At 30.3% G+C, this 18,099-nt stretch overlaps 1 protein-coding gene across 2 annotated transcripts; it reads right to left on the bottom strand.

The window, feature by feature from the left end:
- Nucleotides 1-7,044: 7,044 nt before the first annotated feature.
- Nucleotides 7,045-17,304, bottom strand: LOC137835721 (protein ENHANCED DISEASE RESISTANCE 2-like). Of its 2 annotated transcripts, none has more exons than XM_068644350.1 (21): nt 16,641-17,304; nt 16,391-16,465; nt 16,239-16,292; nt 16,090-16,155; nt 15,949-16,010; nt 15,691-15,797; nt 15,518-15,564; nt 15,337-15,437; nt 14,353-14,448; nt 14,183-14,247; nt 14,033-14,104; nt 13,529-13,675; nt 13,071-13,378; nt 9,460-9,523; nt 9,195-9,373; nt 8,838-8,939; nt 8,649-8,699; nt 8,430-8,573; nt 7,964-8,059; nt 7,585-7,686; nt 7,045-7,418 (listed from the first exon to the last, which is right to left on the bottom strand). In XM_068644350.1, exons 1-21 carry the CDS (start codon nt 16,812-16,814, stop codon nt 7,326-7,328), a joined length of 2,205 nt encoding a protein of 734 aa, XP_068500451.1. In that variant the 5' UTR covers nt 16,815-17,304; the 3' UTR covers nt 7,045-7,325. The 2 variants fall into 2 exon arrangements, with proteins under 2 accessions (XP_068500451.1, XP_068500452.1); XM_068644351.1 differs by having other exon boundaries at nt 8,649-8,705; nt 8,844-8,939.
- Between the last annotated feature and the right edge of the window lie 795 nt (nt 17,305-18,099).

The raw sequence follows: 18,099 nt of genomic DNA, 5'->3' as shown, positions 1-18,099 counted from the left end.
AATTTTTATTAGTGATTATAAAAAAATCCCCACTGTTTAAATAACCTAAATTCACAAAAAAAAAATGAAAGACGTAATTATCTTATTTCATATTCAATATTTTTTTATTTATTTACATTTTTATTTTGATTGTTCGAAAATACTAATTTTTATTTTTACATTTATTTATTTTGATTCCTGCAAAAAGAAATAGAGATGGACCATCCGATAAAATAATTGATGGTACTAATTTTCAATGTGGGACCAACGTGTTTTGAAAGATCAAAATGGAGATGCAACCCTTCTTTTGCAAAAATATTAATTTCAGGGAGAGAAAAAAATCTTAAATAAAGTTTGGTATGCTTTATTTTTTTTCCCCTTAAAATTAAAATGAGCCAATCATCCATACAAAAACCTGTTAAAATAATAATAAGTAACTTGTTTTGTTAGAATGAATAAAAAAAAAAAAAGTTTCTCCAAAAGCTAATACTTAATAGGATTTTACCTAACTTCGAATCTAGTTCCCACATACTTCAAAACTAATATGCATTTTTTTTATATTTTATTCTATTTCTGTAGTTTATTATTATTGAATTTTCTTAAAAGAAACTATTGAATGTTTGATTGAGTGGTTTTTGATATATTCTTGAAGATGAACATATTTCAAAGCTGTTTTATTTATTTTGTTTATGTTGTAATGTTTGATTGTAATAATTTTACACTTTACAAAATATTAGTAAAAATAATATGAATTTAGTTAAACGTACAATGATTTCAATATTATTTAGTAAAATAAAATTTAATAACGTAAAATATATATATATATATATATATATAAATACAATCTCAAAACTAAAACATAGACTCTCCTGTATTATTAATATCTATGAGATGTTCCAAAGTTGCATTAAGAATAACAAACATAACTACTTCACACGATAAGGATAAGGTATAAAACACCATAAATTATACTAAACGCATTCATTACTTAGAAAAGTTACTAAAAAATAAAACAACATCATTTCAATATTAAATGGCTTTAAAAAATAATATTAAATTAGTAGGTTTGATATTAATATAATTATATTTTTCATCATAAACACACAATTATTTCACATAAACACAAAATTATTTCACAATTTCATTTCTAAACAGAATATGACATGGAAGTTTCTTATATGTTTATCTATTTCTTGATAATTCTTCATCCCATAATTGGTGATAGAAATCTCCATTAATTTTTCAACAACTAATATATTTGTCTATATAGTTTGGATGATCAATAAAAATTTAAATATTTCATTTACAATATTCATTTCATAACTTAATACTTAAAGTATATTTCAACCACAACCATAAATCCTAAACTCTAAACTCTAAACTCTTAAGTGAATTTTTTTTTTTTATGTAACTAACTCTTGCACCAATCATATTGTAATGATCATTTCACTTCATATGTCAAATATAAGCTCATCACTTATCAAATTTATTCAACAACCAATCGTAACTAATTTAAGTGAAATAAAACTTTAGAAATATAGAATACAAAATTAAGTATAATTATACACTATTTAAACTCTTTAAATTAACTTAAACAAGTAAAACAAGTAATTAACTCTTTCACCAATCATAAAATGTCATTTTGGCTGGACACATAGTTTGAGCAACATTTTTTAAGTAAAACTTAATTTATTATAAATGTCATACTACTCAATTAACAAGTATGTCTTTGAATGAGGTTCTTCTCATTTGAAGGAAGGAATTTAACAAAAAATTGGAATTTTTAAAGTATTTAGGGTTTAAAGTGTCATTCTTCTTTGCTAAATAGTTGTTGGAGACGATTGTACTTCCAGCATAGTTAAACCACTTCCACCGGCATGACGAGGCTACTATCGTCCACAAGCTTCGTGTCGTCAGCAGCGATAATGAACTTATCAGAGGTGGAAAACAGTGAGGACGTGTGTGCAGTTCAAGAAAGGTAGGGGTGCGCAGATAGTTCCAGGAGGCGGGGCGGTGTACGAAAGTGAGAAAATGGGGTGAAAAGAAGGATAAGAAGGTCATTGAAGAAGCGAAGAAACCCAAATTTGTTTCTTTGATTTTTTTTTTCACTTTATTATCTTTTTTGTTTTATTAATATTTCATTTTTTTCACCCAACTTTAGGGTTATGATTTTTGGGATGTGTTTTACCTATTTTGTTATCCTATATATACATTAATAAAAAAGTGCAAGAATATTTACAATAAAAAAGTGCAAGAATATTTACACTGTTTTTTTATAAAAAAAAAGGAAGGAATTTAAGGAATGAAGCCATTTGACTCATCCCATATATCATTTGAACTATATATGTCTTCTTAAATTATATATACACGTATTAACACCTCTAAAACAGAGATAAATTAAAATATACTATTAGTCGTATAATTCAGAAACACAAACAACATTAAACTCACTAATTCTAAATTTCAATAAAAGTACTTACAATAACAATATAGCTCCTTAAGTCATTTGACTAATTTTTTTTTTATTAAATAGCAACCAAATTTAGAAAAAAAAATAATTAGTCACTAAATTAGATACTATTTTATATACTAAAAATTATTAGTATCTAAAGTGATTTCTATTATTAATAAAAAAATTATAAAATAATTTTTAAATTGGTATCTAAATTAGCTATCAAGATTTTAGCTACTAATATTTAAGATTCTAAATTATTTCTAAAAGACTAATAAAAACTAATTTAGAATATAAAATATTAGTAGCTAGTAGATAGCTAATGGTTAAATACTAATTTTAAAACTACTTTATAAATTTTTATTAATAATAGAAACTACTTTATATACCAATAGATTTTTTAATTTATAAAATGATTTCCAATTCAATTAATATAATAACTAATTAGTTTTGTCTCTAAAATTAAATTTTATTTAATAGTTGTTTTTAGTAGATAAATACAAACACATTGTCTAACTGCACTCTTTCAGACAATACTTAAGAAATTCTACCCTTTCTTGTATTTTTATTTTTATTTTTTTTAAACGTAAAAAAATAAAGTAACTAATTTTGAAAAACTTAAGATTTGAGAAATAAAAAGAAACCTTAACATAAAAATTGGAAATAATAATAATATGAAATTTGAGAAAGTAAATAATCGATATAATTAATAAAACAATGAAGCTAGTTAAAAAAAAAAACCCCATTCACATGATAACTTAAATTTATAATATAGAACTAAAAAAATATAAATATAAATTTTTGTATATAAATTTTTGTTGCAAAAAGTGACATAAGAATATTTTTGCAAATACTCACATATTACATTAGCCTATTACATCAATGTAATATGTAGATATCACATTAGTTATAATTTTAAGTAGATGTTTTGAACGAGATTAATTTCATTAAAAAAGTATAGACATTAAAATAACTTGATTTGACAAAAACAAAACAAAAAATTGGATGTTGAATCAAAACTTGAAGAAAAATATCGTAACTTATAAAAGAAAATTCTTAAATATCATTATGAATTTTTTATTTATTTTTATCGGAAGACCTAGAACTGGAGACTTAAAACCAATGTAAAATGTAGACTGAATTTGGGGACTTAAAACTGAAAGAAAATCTTATTATCTAGAAGTTTTTTTAAATAATAAATTACATAATTCTTAATTCTTAATTAAAAATATTTTATACGTCCATTATTAATATAAAAAGTATTTTTTATTGTATTTGAATCCACGTAAAATATACAATACTAATTTTAAAAACTAACTAATATTATATGTAAAAGTTTTTATATAGATTGACTATCAATATAAAAACTTTACTATAGATTATATTTAAATTGGTTACACAATTTATATATTCAAAATAACCAACATAAAAATTATTTTTTTATTAATGGATACAACTTTGAACAAATAAACTAAAATTTAGTTGCTTATATCAACTCTTTTTAATTTATATTTTTACATACAAACTTTTCAAAACATGATCTAAAATAAATCAATTATATATATTAATACAATTTTTCATGAATAACAATTAACATGCAAAGATGTTAAAAATCTAACAAACAAATATTTTTATTGATGAAGATATAAATTTGCATGTTGCACCAAAAAGTTAAGGTAATTAATGAAAGTAAAAGAAATCATTATAAGGGGAAAGAAAACGTTGAACAACTAGGATAAAAAAAAAATATTGGTAGATCTGAAAATAAAGAAACAAGCTTCTCAGATCTACCTTTAATTAATAATGTAGACCAAAGCAAAATTATTAAGCATATCAAAACATGAAAAAAGAATTATTATTATTATTAGAAGAAGAACATTAAAAAAAAGTATAAAATAATGAACATAAACACACTAGCATGCTAAGCTTTTTCTTATTAGATTTTGTGTTTAAATTAATCTAGTCACTTTGATACGAAAATAGATCCAAAGGACATGATTGTTATATTTAAGAAATTGATACAAAGGTGACCAAAGACTTTGAGGGAAAAACCAAGTGAATAATAATAATAATAATAATAATAATAATAATAATAATAATAATAATAATAAAATAATAATAATAAAATAATAATAATAATAATAATAATAATAATAATAATAATAGCAAAGGTTGCAAATTATAGTTTAATCTTTATATTAGTAACTCAAGTAACTCTTGTATAATGAAATGAATGTATATATTTTACCTATAGACCTACGCATATTTTATATTATAAGTCTGAAATTTCAGTTTTAAACGAGATTTTTTTTAAAAAAAAATCCTTAAATTACGTTATTTATCCTATATAAAGTATCTAAAATTTTAATTTTAAAATTTGATTTGATTCACTATCAAATTAAATATATCTTTCTGTTTGGCATAGACTAAATATTGAAATTATTGTAATCTATTCTTATTAATTTAACTATTGAAACATGATATAAATAAATATGATAAATATTGATTTAAATTATATTTTTTAATACTTTTTCATAAATTCTAATTATATATCTCTTTAATTTAGTTTTTTAGTATTTTTTACTAAATTTAAAGAAAAAACCTATCTAATGCACGAAAATCTTGGTAGTATACATATTTATAAAAATGATAAGCAAATTTACACCTTTTAAAAAAATAAACATAAAATTCATTTGAAAACAAAAATTCCAATTTTTTTAAAACAAAAAAATTGACAGGTATTAAGTAATTTTTATTTTACAAGTTTATTATGTGTAGTTTTAATATCTAAAATATTTTATTTCAATAAATATTCTGAAATCATAAAAAAATTATTATGTTTATTTTAATTTAAATATTTATTAATATAATTTAAATTTACTTAAATTTAAGCATATTCACGTAAAGCGTCGGCATACGTTACTTAAATTATTAGCTGAGAGATCTAGCTAGGTCCACCATACGCTTGAGGGAAGTTGCCTTTGATTTTTCTATTTCTTTTTATCTATTTTTTAAAATTATTATTATTTTTTCATTTATAGATATAGAGAAAAAGCAATAACATAGTAAATATCAAAATAAAAAAATAAAAAATAGATAATATTTTTAAAATACAAACAAATATAATACATATGATTTAATTACTACCTCCATTTTATATTATATATGCTCATCTAGAAAACAAGTTTTAATTATATTAGTTTTAAAAATAAGTTCATTTGTTGGTTTATCACTAAAAGGCGTGTTATCATAATAATTTATGTAAATAATATCCTCTTAAAAAAGGCATAGATTTAAGATCTTAAATGACAAATGACATGAGGTGGAGATAATAATTTTGTTAATGTATATACTATAACCTTAAATAATAGACAAGAAGATGTGGAGATGAAGCAGTAACCCCACAAATTATGATTTGAATGAATGTAATATAACCTTGAATAATGGAAGGGTTGTATTTAGAATAAGAAGTGAAAGAGAGAGAGAAAAGTGGTTAAGAAAGAGAAGGGTCTGAGAAGTGACAGAGGGTAATGGAAATGCAATTGAATAGGGTAAAGGTTATTAAAATACAAGACAGTGACAGAGAAGAGTTAAGTACAGGTCACAAACACAAGAGGAAATTGGGAAACAAAAGCAAGTCTGTGTTTGTCTTCAGATTTGTTCCTTTAGAAGCAAAATCATGTATACAAAATTCATTGCAATCTGAGTTAGTTAGTTAGGAATCATGTCAAGTGAAGAGTGGGCCAACTGCTAACCAACTCTTTTGCAATGTTCGTATCCGCATTCACCACACCTCCCTGCACTTCTCTCATTCCTATTATTTTTCAGACATGGAGAAGGCCAAACGGGGTCACCCTGCACTTCAAAAGGGATTTGGAAATCTCAAATGCTCTCTTGCTTTTTTTATATTCAATTTCAAATTGGTTTGCGAATGAAGTCATGTTGGACTTGTAATTCAATCCAACTGCTCCTGCATCCAAGCTTTATGATTAGAGAATCATTGCTTCACCGAATTTAGTTGATGTTCTAAAAAAATAATGAAACTATTATTATAGCTATTATGTTCGATTAAAGATTTTGTTACTTTCATTTTAATCAATAAAAAAATTATCACAGATATATGCACCCATCCATCTGTCTTCTTCCCTTAAGTGGGTGTCTGGTTCAAATCATCACTATTCAGAAAGTACGGCAAAAAAACTCAAACACAGCGAACTATATTATTGTTTTAGACATTTTTTTTAATGTCATAATTTTTTTTTTATTTTCCTTTCTCACTTCATTCACCTTATGCTACTCTCTCTTGGTTTTTATATTATCGGGTAGCGTGAAAATTTATAAGAATAAAATTTATTGATTACTACAGGAGCCTTGGGTAAACATTAGAATAAAAAAGAAAGCAGACTATTTCAGCTCATATTTTTTTGTTAAGGAAATAATAACTTGGAGTAAAATAGTGTCATTTTCGATTGAATTGCGTTGTTATTTAAAGAAATGTACAGAGAAAAATGTAAATGAATCTTTTTCATTCAAAACGCACGCCATTTCCAAGGAAATAAATACCAATATTTCATAGCCTGAATTCGAGACACCAAAACTGGACACAGGCAAAAGGAATGAATGACGTATTTAAATAAAAGGAATAAAAAAATATAAAATCAGGTGTAATGGAAATAAAATTCAACTTTCATTATACAAATTCCCCCAACACCATGCACCCTCACAACGCTCACAGCACCATAAAGTGGTGCAACATTCAAATTGATAGAACAAAAATTACTTCTGAAAGTGAGTTTGTGGAGTCAAGAATCTAAAATTTCAATTATCTACATTTGCAACTTGGGAATTCTCTACTCCACAACGTACTTGTCATTGTCAGGAAGTTTCATGAAAATCACGGTTTCAGACAAACCGCTTTAGTGGCATCCAGATGGTTAAGGCGGCAAGTTCCAAGAAGAAATTCAGGGAGCTCTTCACGCGTGTTTCCCTAAACAAGATGATAGGCATAAATTATTTGTGTATAGAATAGTAAAATCGTTCATAAGAAAAAATGAGAATTGTTTTAATCGGAGACTCTTCCACAAGGGGTCATTGATAATATTTTAGCCTGACAACTAATTAAAAGGAAATAAAAAAGAAAAACATTACTTTACCTGTATTAAAAAAGCCATCTCAATAACCAGATGGTTGAGGTACCCAAGAACAAGACTCACAACACCTCTTGCAACAGTAGATGATCCAATGCCAACCCCAAGCTGAAATCAATGCCAGGATTTCCAGATAAGAATTACATGAAAGATGGTTGGCAGCTAAATTATTTTATGCATCATGCATCATGCACATGCACATCTATTGAGCCCAATTCTTAACTCTCATGATCAGTTCTCCTGCGTGTGTATATATTTTCCGCAGACCAAAATATATTCATACTTCATACGCATAAACTCAAACTGGCAAACACAATATATTTACTCTAGTAATCTTAATTTTCCTAACTAGTTGCTATTCTACTGATTGCCATGCAAAAATTACCTCCAAATAGTTCTTTCCCTGGAAATAATTGATTTCCAATGCTTGCCCAACTAGGCACGCCTTCTTTCCGACACTCTGCTTTACTATCCATGAACCCTGAAACAGGAATGTCAAGACTTACAATGCAAAGGCACAAATGACAAATAGTAGACATTTTGGCTTCTTAACATTGACTATGCATAGTTATCGAGGATACACAATTCTAGAATAGAGTTCCTTAGAATTCAGTGATTTAAGTGAAATCGTGTCGATCACTGATCCAGGAGGAAAAACATGTTCTCAAATAACTTAGTAGGAAATCAAAATGAGTTCAAGGAATTGGTAAGAGGTAAATACAAGGAAAGTAGAGGAAAATGTAATTAACTGGATCACTTGATGAGATTCAATCTCATGCATTCCTACAACTGGGAAAAAGGGTCATATATAAGTGCGCTATTAGGCTGCAATTTATCGCACATTTACTCACCTTAGATATGTATGGTATAAGCTTAAATCTTGAATTTCTGAAGGTATCATCACCCTTAATAAAACTCTCTAGCAAAGGAGCATCTTCCACGGGAGTATTCATCATATAGTATAGTGCTAGGCTATATGTAGTAGAACCTGGAACCTGGTTCATAGAAACACATAATTAGCGCTGTGCTGAATTATGTAACAATCTAAGCACAAAAGGACTATCAATTACCTGAATGTTTACAATGAAAAAGAACTCGGGCCCTCCTTGTGCTGCATATTTCTGCAACTAACAAAACTTCAGCAAATCGATTTTTCTTTATAATAGAAATCATTAGTTGCTCCACGATGGCTGAATATAATTAAAGTCAGGAATAATATAATTGAAGTCAAGATAACATAATCATAGGCAATGAGCAACCTGCACAATGCTCCCAGGACGGCCACCAAGGTCATCTTCTCTTTTGTCAGATCTCACCCAATCTGCAGCAACCATTTGCATCAAGGTTCCCTTCGCTTTAATCTAGTAATTATTACCAGACATTTGAGATTAGTGATGATGTGCATGCTTGAACAAAATAACAAAAGGATAACTGCATTTAACGCACTTAATCTGCAGTTAGTATCTTTCCTCAAAGCATAGAAACTATGTAATATACAAAGAGAATACTAATTTAGTGTTTGAACATTAAAAGATATCTGATGTAAAATGGAGAAATAATTGCACGCACAGGTGGGAACAACCAAGAGCATTGGTAATGTGTTGCAGCTATCATACCTTCAGGCGGTCATCGAGATAATTTTCTCCACGAATCAGGAAAGTAGAAGGATCTGCTTCAGTCAAGCTGCAAGGTAATGTACAAGTAGGATCTTGTGGAAGGGTGGATCCGTATGAGCATGTGATACTACTGTCTTCCCTGACCATCTCTTGCAAGTCAACATAGCCCCTCTTCTGAACTGTAACAGAATCTCAAGACATTGTAAATCAACTTAAAAAAAATCATGGTTAATCATAATCTGCAATCAAAGAGGATACAAATCACCTGCAAGATCATGCAATCTTTTTACAAAATTAGCAGCAGTAGATAACTTCTGATGACGAATGTCCTGAAATTCCCATCACAGCAGGACATGGAAGGCCCAAGTCAAGTAATGAAGTTTGACCGAATTTCCAGTGCAAAATAATAAAAGCATAATATGAGATGAGCAGTCCAGCATCATAAAAATGCTGATAAGTAAATACGCCCAGATGCAGCCCCACCTTTGCATGTACCATCTGGGAATGCCATGGGTAGTGACTGCACTGAGCACCCAATGATGGACTTGACAGGATAAAATGCTAAGTTGTAGGGCTATATGAAAACTGTACAAAATTCAAGTATGCCAAAATACACCTAAGTACAGCTTGCCTTCAATTGAAGCTCTTGGAAGTTGGAATTTCACCAGCAGTGGGTGAACATGCTTACAGTGAGCATCCAAATTTTTTTTAAACAAGATAAAGAGGGAAATTTTCTAGACTATATGTAAATGCCATTGCTAGTTTAGGTTTTGCATACTTGTCATTGGATACCTATGTTTTAAAACTTCTGTGAGCAATCTTAGTTTCATCATTCTTAGTTAGAAGTTTCAAGCATGACAGATTTGTGTTAGGATTCTAAGAGTGAGTTTGTCCCACATTGAGTAGGAATGTACCTCAAGAGCAATATATACGAAAGAAAACCCACATATTCATTGTCTTAAGGTTTTGGGTTGGAAGTGGTATCTTGACTTTCTTATATGAAAAACTCATGGCTTATTGGTGCCGAATCACCCCGGCGTTTTCCCATAGAAAAAAAACCTAACTTGTGCGTTTGTCCCACATTGAGAAGGAATGTGCCTAAAGAGCAATATAAAAGAAAGAAGACCCACATACCCATTGCCTTGAGGTTTTGGGTTGGGAGTGGTGTCTTGGCTTTCTTATATGAAATGCTCATGTCTTATTGGTGCCGAATTACCTTGGCAGAAAAAAAAACCAACAATTTGTTTCTTACATTTTAGTGTAATAAGTTTTGCTTGATAATTAGGTTGTGGATCAATTTTGGTAGACTATACTTTGGTGAGATTTGAGCCTACTTTCTTTCTTGTGTGATTCACTCTTTGAGCCTACTTTCTTTCTTGTGTGATTCACTCATGTCTGTAAGTATTCTAGAACTTGACTCTTTTTTATACTACTTGCTCACATGCACTATTGATATGATTTAGGACTTCTTTGATTTTCAGCTACTTAGCCAAATTGACATACCTTGCATTAATTCCACTTGTATACCCCTTTGAGTCTTATTAAATTTTTTCTTCATGATTTTCGTAGTTCATTACAAGCCTTGAAAGTGAAAAACCATGGCATGCCCAACCTTAGGGATTAAAGGAGCTTTAGAATTGTTTTGAGAATTGGTTAAAAATAAGTGTGGAGGTATTAGCTTGAGCTTTTAGTTGATTTGACGAATACTTAGGTTTTGATGCATTGTAAGTTGATTGAAAGTAGTATGAAACAAAAGCATGGAAAAAAAAGAAAAGAAAACAAGTATTTGTGGTTTGATGAAATAGCAAAGAAAATTGGATGAAAAAGAAAAGAAGAGAAATAAAGAATTAATGTTGGATTTTAGCTCAATGATAGGTAGCTTTCTACTTATATTTTAACCCATTCCCCATTGCTTCTCTTTTCTCTTTGGTTTATATCTTTGTATCCCTTCTTTTAGCACCTTTACCTTTGCCACATTACAAGCTAAATAAAAGTCTTTTTGATCTTTAGTTACATGTGTTTCAAATAGTATAAATGAGGGGCTTGTCAAACCTATGGTAATGCTTACTTTCATGATGTACCTTTGAGTGTAAACAAATTCTTAAACACTTGGAGAGAAAGAGTGATAGACATACTTGTCAGAATTTTACCATTCTTAATCCATGATTTAATTTGATTGTAATTCTTGTTTACTTTCATATTTTGAAATAGATTTTGAATGTCTTGTTTAACACTTTGGATGTATGATTCATTTTCCTTTTAGGATAATTCTTGTTTAATCTTATGTTTTGAAATAGAATTTTGAGTGTCTTGTTTCTTTAACACTTTGGATGTATGATTCAGTTGCATTGGATTCTACATTTCCAGGGTTTCAAAACGGACATATGGTTTACTAGATTTGGAGTTCTCTGCTAGTTTCTACAATTTGTAGTAGGTGGGGTAGATTTGTTGAATTTTTGTAAAGAAACCCATACAAATTTGCTTTTCCTTGTTTTTGCTTGAGCTTTTGTAAATTGGGCTATGGACCAAACTAGAGCCCACATTTAGGCCCATATTTACTTCAGATTTTACAATAAATAACCTAAATGTGCTCTAAACATGACACAAAATAATTTGTTTGGTTTGCAATTTTAGAAATTGTCTCTTCATTTCCTTTTCTCTCACTTTCCGAAATTGCCTCTTCCTCTTCTCCTTCCATTTGTGTTTTCTGTTCTTCATCAATGGAAAACTAAATGGAGAACTAATTCTTGAGGATTAATTCACGAAATCAAAATCAAACAATCCAAATTGAGTTTTCTACCTATAGTTGAAAGCTTTGAGTTTGTTCTTCTCCCTAATTTCAGATTTACATTTTGTGATTGTAAATAGTGTTTCTGATTTTAAGAATCAAATTAGGAATCAATTGAATCTTGACTTGACAATTAGATATGGATTAGATTGAATGATATTTTGATTTGATTCATAAACTGGTTTAATTGATTAGTTGAATCGGTTAATTGTTCAAACTTGGATCTGACTCTTTAGAGAACTATGATAAGAGGAATTGTTTGGTTCTTACATCTGTGAATTGAACTTTCTCCTTGTTTTTCATCTTTGTGTTTTCAATTTGATTCAATTTTTGTTTCACGTTTTTCAATCCCTAAGCCTCCAAAAGTTAAGTTGTAGAATCAATTTAATTTGTATGGGAAGAATATTAAAGATTGAATACAATCAATGTGTCCTATAAGAATCAACCTAAGTTGTGCTCTATATTGCAAAATTTAGAAAAAACTTAGGATATTTAATTTCAAGTATCTAGGCAGAAGCACACAAAATTGGAGCATACAATAAAAGGGAAGGGAAAGAATTGCACAGTTGAACAACTTTAAAAGGTACATATTTGATTAGAAGACCAACTATTGTGAATAACTTCTTAGTAAATTAATATGATGGCTAAGGCACGTGTAGGAGTTTTTTAAAAGGATGGGCAAGGCTAGAAATGAAATCAAATATACAATGACACTCAGATGATTGATTGCTTAAAAAGTTTAATGAAGGAGGAGAGTTTAATTCATGTCATTCTTAAAAGACTCTTAAACATATAGTCGGGTGTCTTAAGACTTATGGATTCTGGAGCAAAGACATATGTACTAAGCAGTGTCTATTAACTAATGGGAACAGTAATTTATCCCTAATGAAAAACAGATATAGTAAACCGAGAACAATAAATGACATTTGAAAGCCCATGCAGTGATTGATCGTTAAAAAGTATATATTGAAAGAAATATCTTAAGAGCAATCCCTAAATATTAACTTCAAGACACAAACTACCTTAAAACTTCAATTGTACACTTCATTTCTGTGCAATGAAAACAATATTTCAAATGTCATTTTTACCTGAGACTTTTGGTGACTACATTCAGTCATCCATCCATTTTCTGACTCGTCATAGTCTGATGGCTCTGGAACATCATAGAACTCATCATCAGCATCATTTAGAGTAACAAGACTTGCATGCTCTGATTGCGTTTGATCTACTTCTTCAACTGAATTATCATGATTGTTCTCATCTGCCTGAATTTCGGTATCAGAATTGGTGATGCCCTCTTCCTTTCCATGAAGCTCACTCTTTGTAGTCAACTCCCCAGATGAATAATCAGAAGAAGAACAATTCCCTAGTTTAGCTTTAAATAACTCCCGTAATGCTGCAAATGCAAAAGAAAGTAGTAAATAAAATACAAACTAAATATTAAATCTTTTTAAACATGTTAATAACTAGCAATGTAAAGTAAATATGGGCGAGCAGGCAAATAATTATGTCCAATAATGTAAACTTCTGAACAAAATAAGACTACCAGCAACTCTCCCAAGCATTTGAATGGTTATGGAATGTGCTGATGAAGATTTAAGATAAGATCTCCAGCATTTCCAATCAATAGCAAGCATATGCTTTACAACTGATTGTTTTCCTTTGTTCACCGGTGATATAACATACCCTCCACCTACAAAAGAATATGAGTTGTCACCCTTCAACTACTCTAACCTACACATCTACTAAACTGTCTACCTAGCAATTTTCATAGGCATTAAAATTCCGAAAAAACAATATCAGAAATCTTCCTAGTACACATAAATTGGATATTACAATGACAATGGGTGATAAAGTGAAGGAGGAGGACTTAAGAATCAGTGACAGTTGAACTACTACTTTAATTTCAGATCAGAATAAAGATGATTAAAAGCAAAGAACAATATGATTCCAAATTACCATCTTTAAGTTTCACAGTATAATTTATTTTGAGGTAAAGTACAATAGAATAATGGAAACGAAAGATTTCTACAGTTTAAGCATACATTACTTTTGAGGCAAGCACGCACATAGCCTTTCTGGGGAGGGCACTTTTTGTGAAACACGGAATGATAAAGAATAACTGTGACAAAGAAAACCAAAGAAGTTAATTTCATTCAAAATGTGTGAGTGTGAATTTTCTTCCACAATTCACTACTACCATATGTTCCATCATCTTCTCTCCTCCAATACCGCCGCAACAAGAGATCTCTTCGTTGCATTCCCCTGTAAAACATGTATGAAAAATTGAAACTTTTATTCTAAATAGACTGGAAGGACCTTAAAACGAGCAGTGATACAATGATCAGCACTAAAGGCTTGGGTCTTTACCAAGGCAACCAATCACTAAATAGCTGTTTGTGAATAATGTCTGTGTGACCATCCAAGTGCTCCACCACAATCCCCTTGTAGAAACAGAAATCCCACCTGCATGCCAACAATTAATGTGTTTTAATGAGAATAGTAACAACTTCCATACTAAATAAATTACTAAAGCAAAACCACGGTTGGTTTATAAAATTGTATCATTATTAAACTGCTCACTACTGCACTGCTATAACCTAACATCTACTATTAAACTTCTTTTTATTTGCAGTTCATTTAATTTTTAAACTTGATTATACATGGCCCAGATAACAAAAGATTTTTTTCAATGGAAACACCCCATTTCACCTTGGCCTGTTGCCATGATCATTAGACTTAAAATGATACGATCTGTGCTCAATGTCCAGTTAAAAATTCTACGTGATCTTGATGGAATTTGGAGCCCTTCCTCACGTCATTCACAGGTTTTGTGGGAGAGTAAAGTGGGGAAGGCAATCCGATAATATGCAACTCTGCTGTTATTTTATTTGGTACTTATGACTGGTGTCATGAGTTTGATGAATTTTTGTTTCACCTATGTGGGATAAAGTAGTCTTTTAATATAGTTATGACGATTGGTTAATGCTTGTGTATCCTAGATGGGGCACAAGGGAGTGTAGTAAGCTTTATTTGGATTATACTCTTTTCTTTATGCTCTGGTTTTTATTTGTTTGGCTCTTATACACTTTTCATTCTCTTGTAGTCTTGTAACATTATAATTCCTTCTTCATCCAATCACTGAATCTTAAGAATAACAATGATGATATAGTAAAATTTAATAGAAGTAACATGCCAATGATGCTGTGATGATGAAATGCTACTTAACATTATTTAAAACAAAGGCAATGAGAAAAAAAAAACATACCAAGACAACTGACAAAAAATAAGAAATGTCTTGCTTAATAAAACAATGGCACTGCTGGAAGATCACAATGCAACTAATGAACTTACTCTGATCTTGAAGGACCAAGAGACATAAGAGTTTGGAAAATGGCTTCTGAAGTTCCATCAACCACACCGACAGCCATTATTGCAGGGTGATCATCCCATTTCTGGAGAAAGGACCATATTAAAAAAAATCATATTTCTATTCCAAATATAAAAATAGTTACTGAAATCAAATTCTGCCAACCTTCCCACCAGAATCCCTGTCTTTCGCTTCCTTGAATAGTCGTAAACCTTCATTATGCGACCATAAAATCATTCATACCACTTTTAGCCAGCTCTAGTACTTATGTGAAATTTTAAAATAGATTTTACAAAACAATGACAACTCAAACAGCAGAAAGAGAAATGAACATTTACCGTTTTGGCAGCCAAAGATTGTCCACGGTGAAGGGGCAATAACATCAGCAGAAGATAGAGTCCAGTCGACAGAATTTGGGTGACTTCTACTGGAACACCCACTGAGTCTGAAAGCATAGTACCGTAAAAATAACCACAAGATCACACAGGAGATACATCAACAAACCAGCTCAAACAATTGAGAATTTAAACAACTTGAATTTTTTATTGCAGTATAAGTTATTCATAGATCAGATAAAAATAATTAGATCACTCTACCTAAAAGATTGCCATCTCCTCTTAGAACAACCTACAGCATCATCTCCTCCATCAGGCGCACCCTATAACGTTCACATTAATAACCTAATCCTTCATTCGAAACAGTTCCACCTCACGCTTAAAACATTTCAGATCGCATACCTTTAACGATGCTTCATGAAAAGACTGAATCCACCTCGCCGCTTCTTCAGGACGGCTTGCTCCTAACTGCACAACACTCGCACTTAGCAATTCAACGGCACAATTTCAAATAGAAAAACTCGGTATCCTAAACATAACAGCGACCTTACCTTTAACTGATCATTGTGATTTGAAGTGTTATAGAGAGTGAAAATGAAAAACACCTGCAATCAGCACAAAGAACGAGCATCATGCACCAGCAGCAGCAGCATCGGTTACAACACACAATCAAAGGCATTAAAAAACGGAAAGAGTGCAATACTTTTCTGTTAACACTTTCCCTCCCGTTATCCATGACTCGAATGCAGGAATCTACAATCGCGCTTCTAACAGGATCCTGCGAGGAAAATTCCAGAGAAAGAGTTTCACATGTCACACTCGATCAAGCAAAACGAAAACGATTAATCCAGAAGCTTCTCTACATTCGCAATCGAATCGACGCAACTTGAATTCATAAAAAAAAAAAAAGAATCTGCGAAATAAAAAAAAATAAAAAAAAAATAAAGAAGAACCTGGTTATTTGAAAGAGGAACGGATTTGAAGCTGCGGAGATGGTTATCGTCAAGAACGAAGTATCGCTTCCGTGAGAACTGAAGTCCAATACGGTTGAAGCGTATGAGGTACAACCAGCCTTCCATTCTGCTAGTTGCATCGGTTTGCGACGCCGATGCAGCACTACTTCCCATTATCTTCCCTCTCCAATTCAGTTGTCACCGTTCACCATTCATCTAAGTAGTGATTGCACCACAGTACACGGAAGTGCGGTTAGAGGTATGAAAATGAGAGAATCGATGGAGGAGGTTTTGAAGTGAAGGTGCGAGTGCGAGTGCGATCCGAGAAGCAGAGAGAATAAGAACGGTGTAAGGGAAGAAGAAGTGTGGCGAGTGGCAGAATGTAGTTGCAACCACTAAATGCAATTGAAATTGTAATGTAAATGTCTGAGTGTGTTTCTCTCTCTTGGGGATGGCTCTGCCGTGTGGTGTGTGTGCGCTGTGCTGTGTTTGCCTTGGGTGTAACTCTGTTGGGTTGCATATGAGACAAAGATTGCCTGTCAAGTTAATTTCATAACCACTTAAATCACGCTACTGCCCTCCTCCCTCTCATTGCTCATTCCTTCTCTCTTACTCTTCTCTTAACTTATTCTTTTCTTTCCACCACAACAACAATGCTTTCCTTGGGATAATAAACAAACACTAACCTCTTTTAATTCATTTTTATATTTCTCAACCCTTTTAATCTACTTTTAGTACTTTATCACTTTTCATTGGATTTAGACAATGTTTTACAAATGCTACTAATTTATTCAGAACAAGATAAATGTTACTATTTTCAGAGGGGAGAAAGGAAACTGAGCAATGTTCTCTACAAATAGTCCTTTTCAAGCTTCAATTCTTGACTCTAATACGGAGTATAATCTGTTTTTGTACTTTAAACGAAAAAGATATTTAATTTAAAACCAAGGAAAATAGTAACAAGGTTAATCTACTGACGAAAGATTATTTTAAAGTTAGATAACTTTAATAAAAGAAATAATAAAAGAAATGAAAAGTTAAACTATCAAATGCAAGACATGTTTAAATAAGTAATTGATTTCGTTAATACGGAAGTTTCTTCCTTCTTCATTTGGGAACGTTAATGGGACGGATTATTATTACCTTCAACGCTTTCTTTTACAGCTGTAGCCTGTATCGTATCGTATGATTGGTTATAGTAATAACTCACGTACACGATATACCTATCCAGCAAGGGTTAACTTTTTTTATGATACTATTTTATTTTAATAATTTTGAATTTAATATTTTATATTTATTTTAAATATATTAAATAAAAAATATTTACTATAATTTTTTTAATTATATTTATAGCGATATTTAATTTATATTGATATATTTAGTACATTATTTTAATCTACAATATATAATAGAATATTTATATTTAGTATTAGTACAGTATATGATGTAGTATGATTGT

The sequence above is a fragment of the Phaseolus vulgaris genome, chromosome 5 (assembly GCF_000499845.2).
Source record: "Phaseolus vulgaris cultivar G19833 chromosome 5, P. vulgaris v2.0, whole genome shotgun sequence".
In the NCBI taxonomy this organism is placed as follows: Eukaryota; Viridiplantae; Streptophyta; class Magnoliopsida; order Fabales; family Fabaceae; genus Phaseolus; species Phaseolus vulgaris.
The sequence above is the reverse complement of the archived record's forward strand: the minus strand, read 5'-3'. Positions and strand labels throughout refer to the sequence as shown.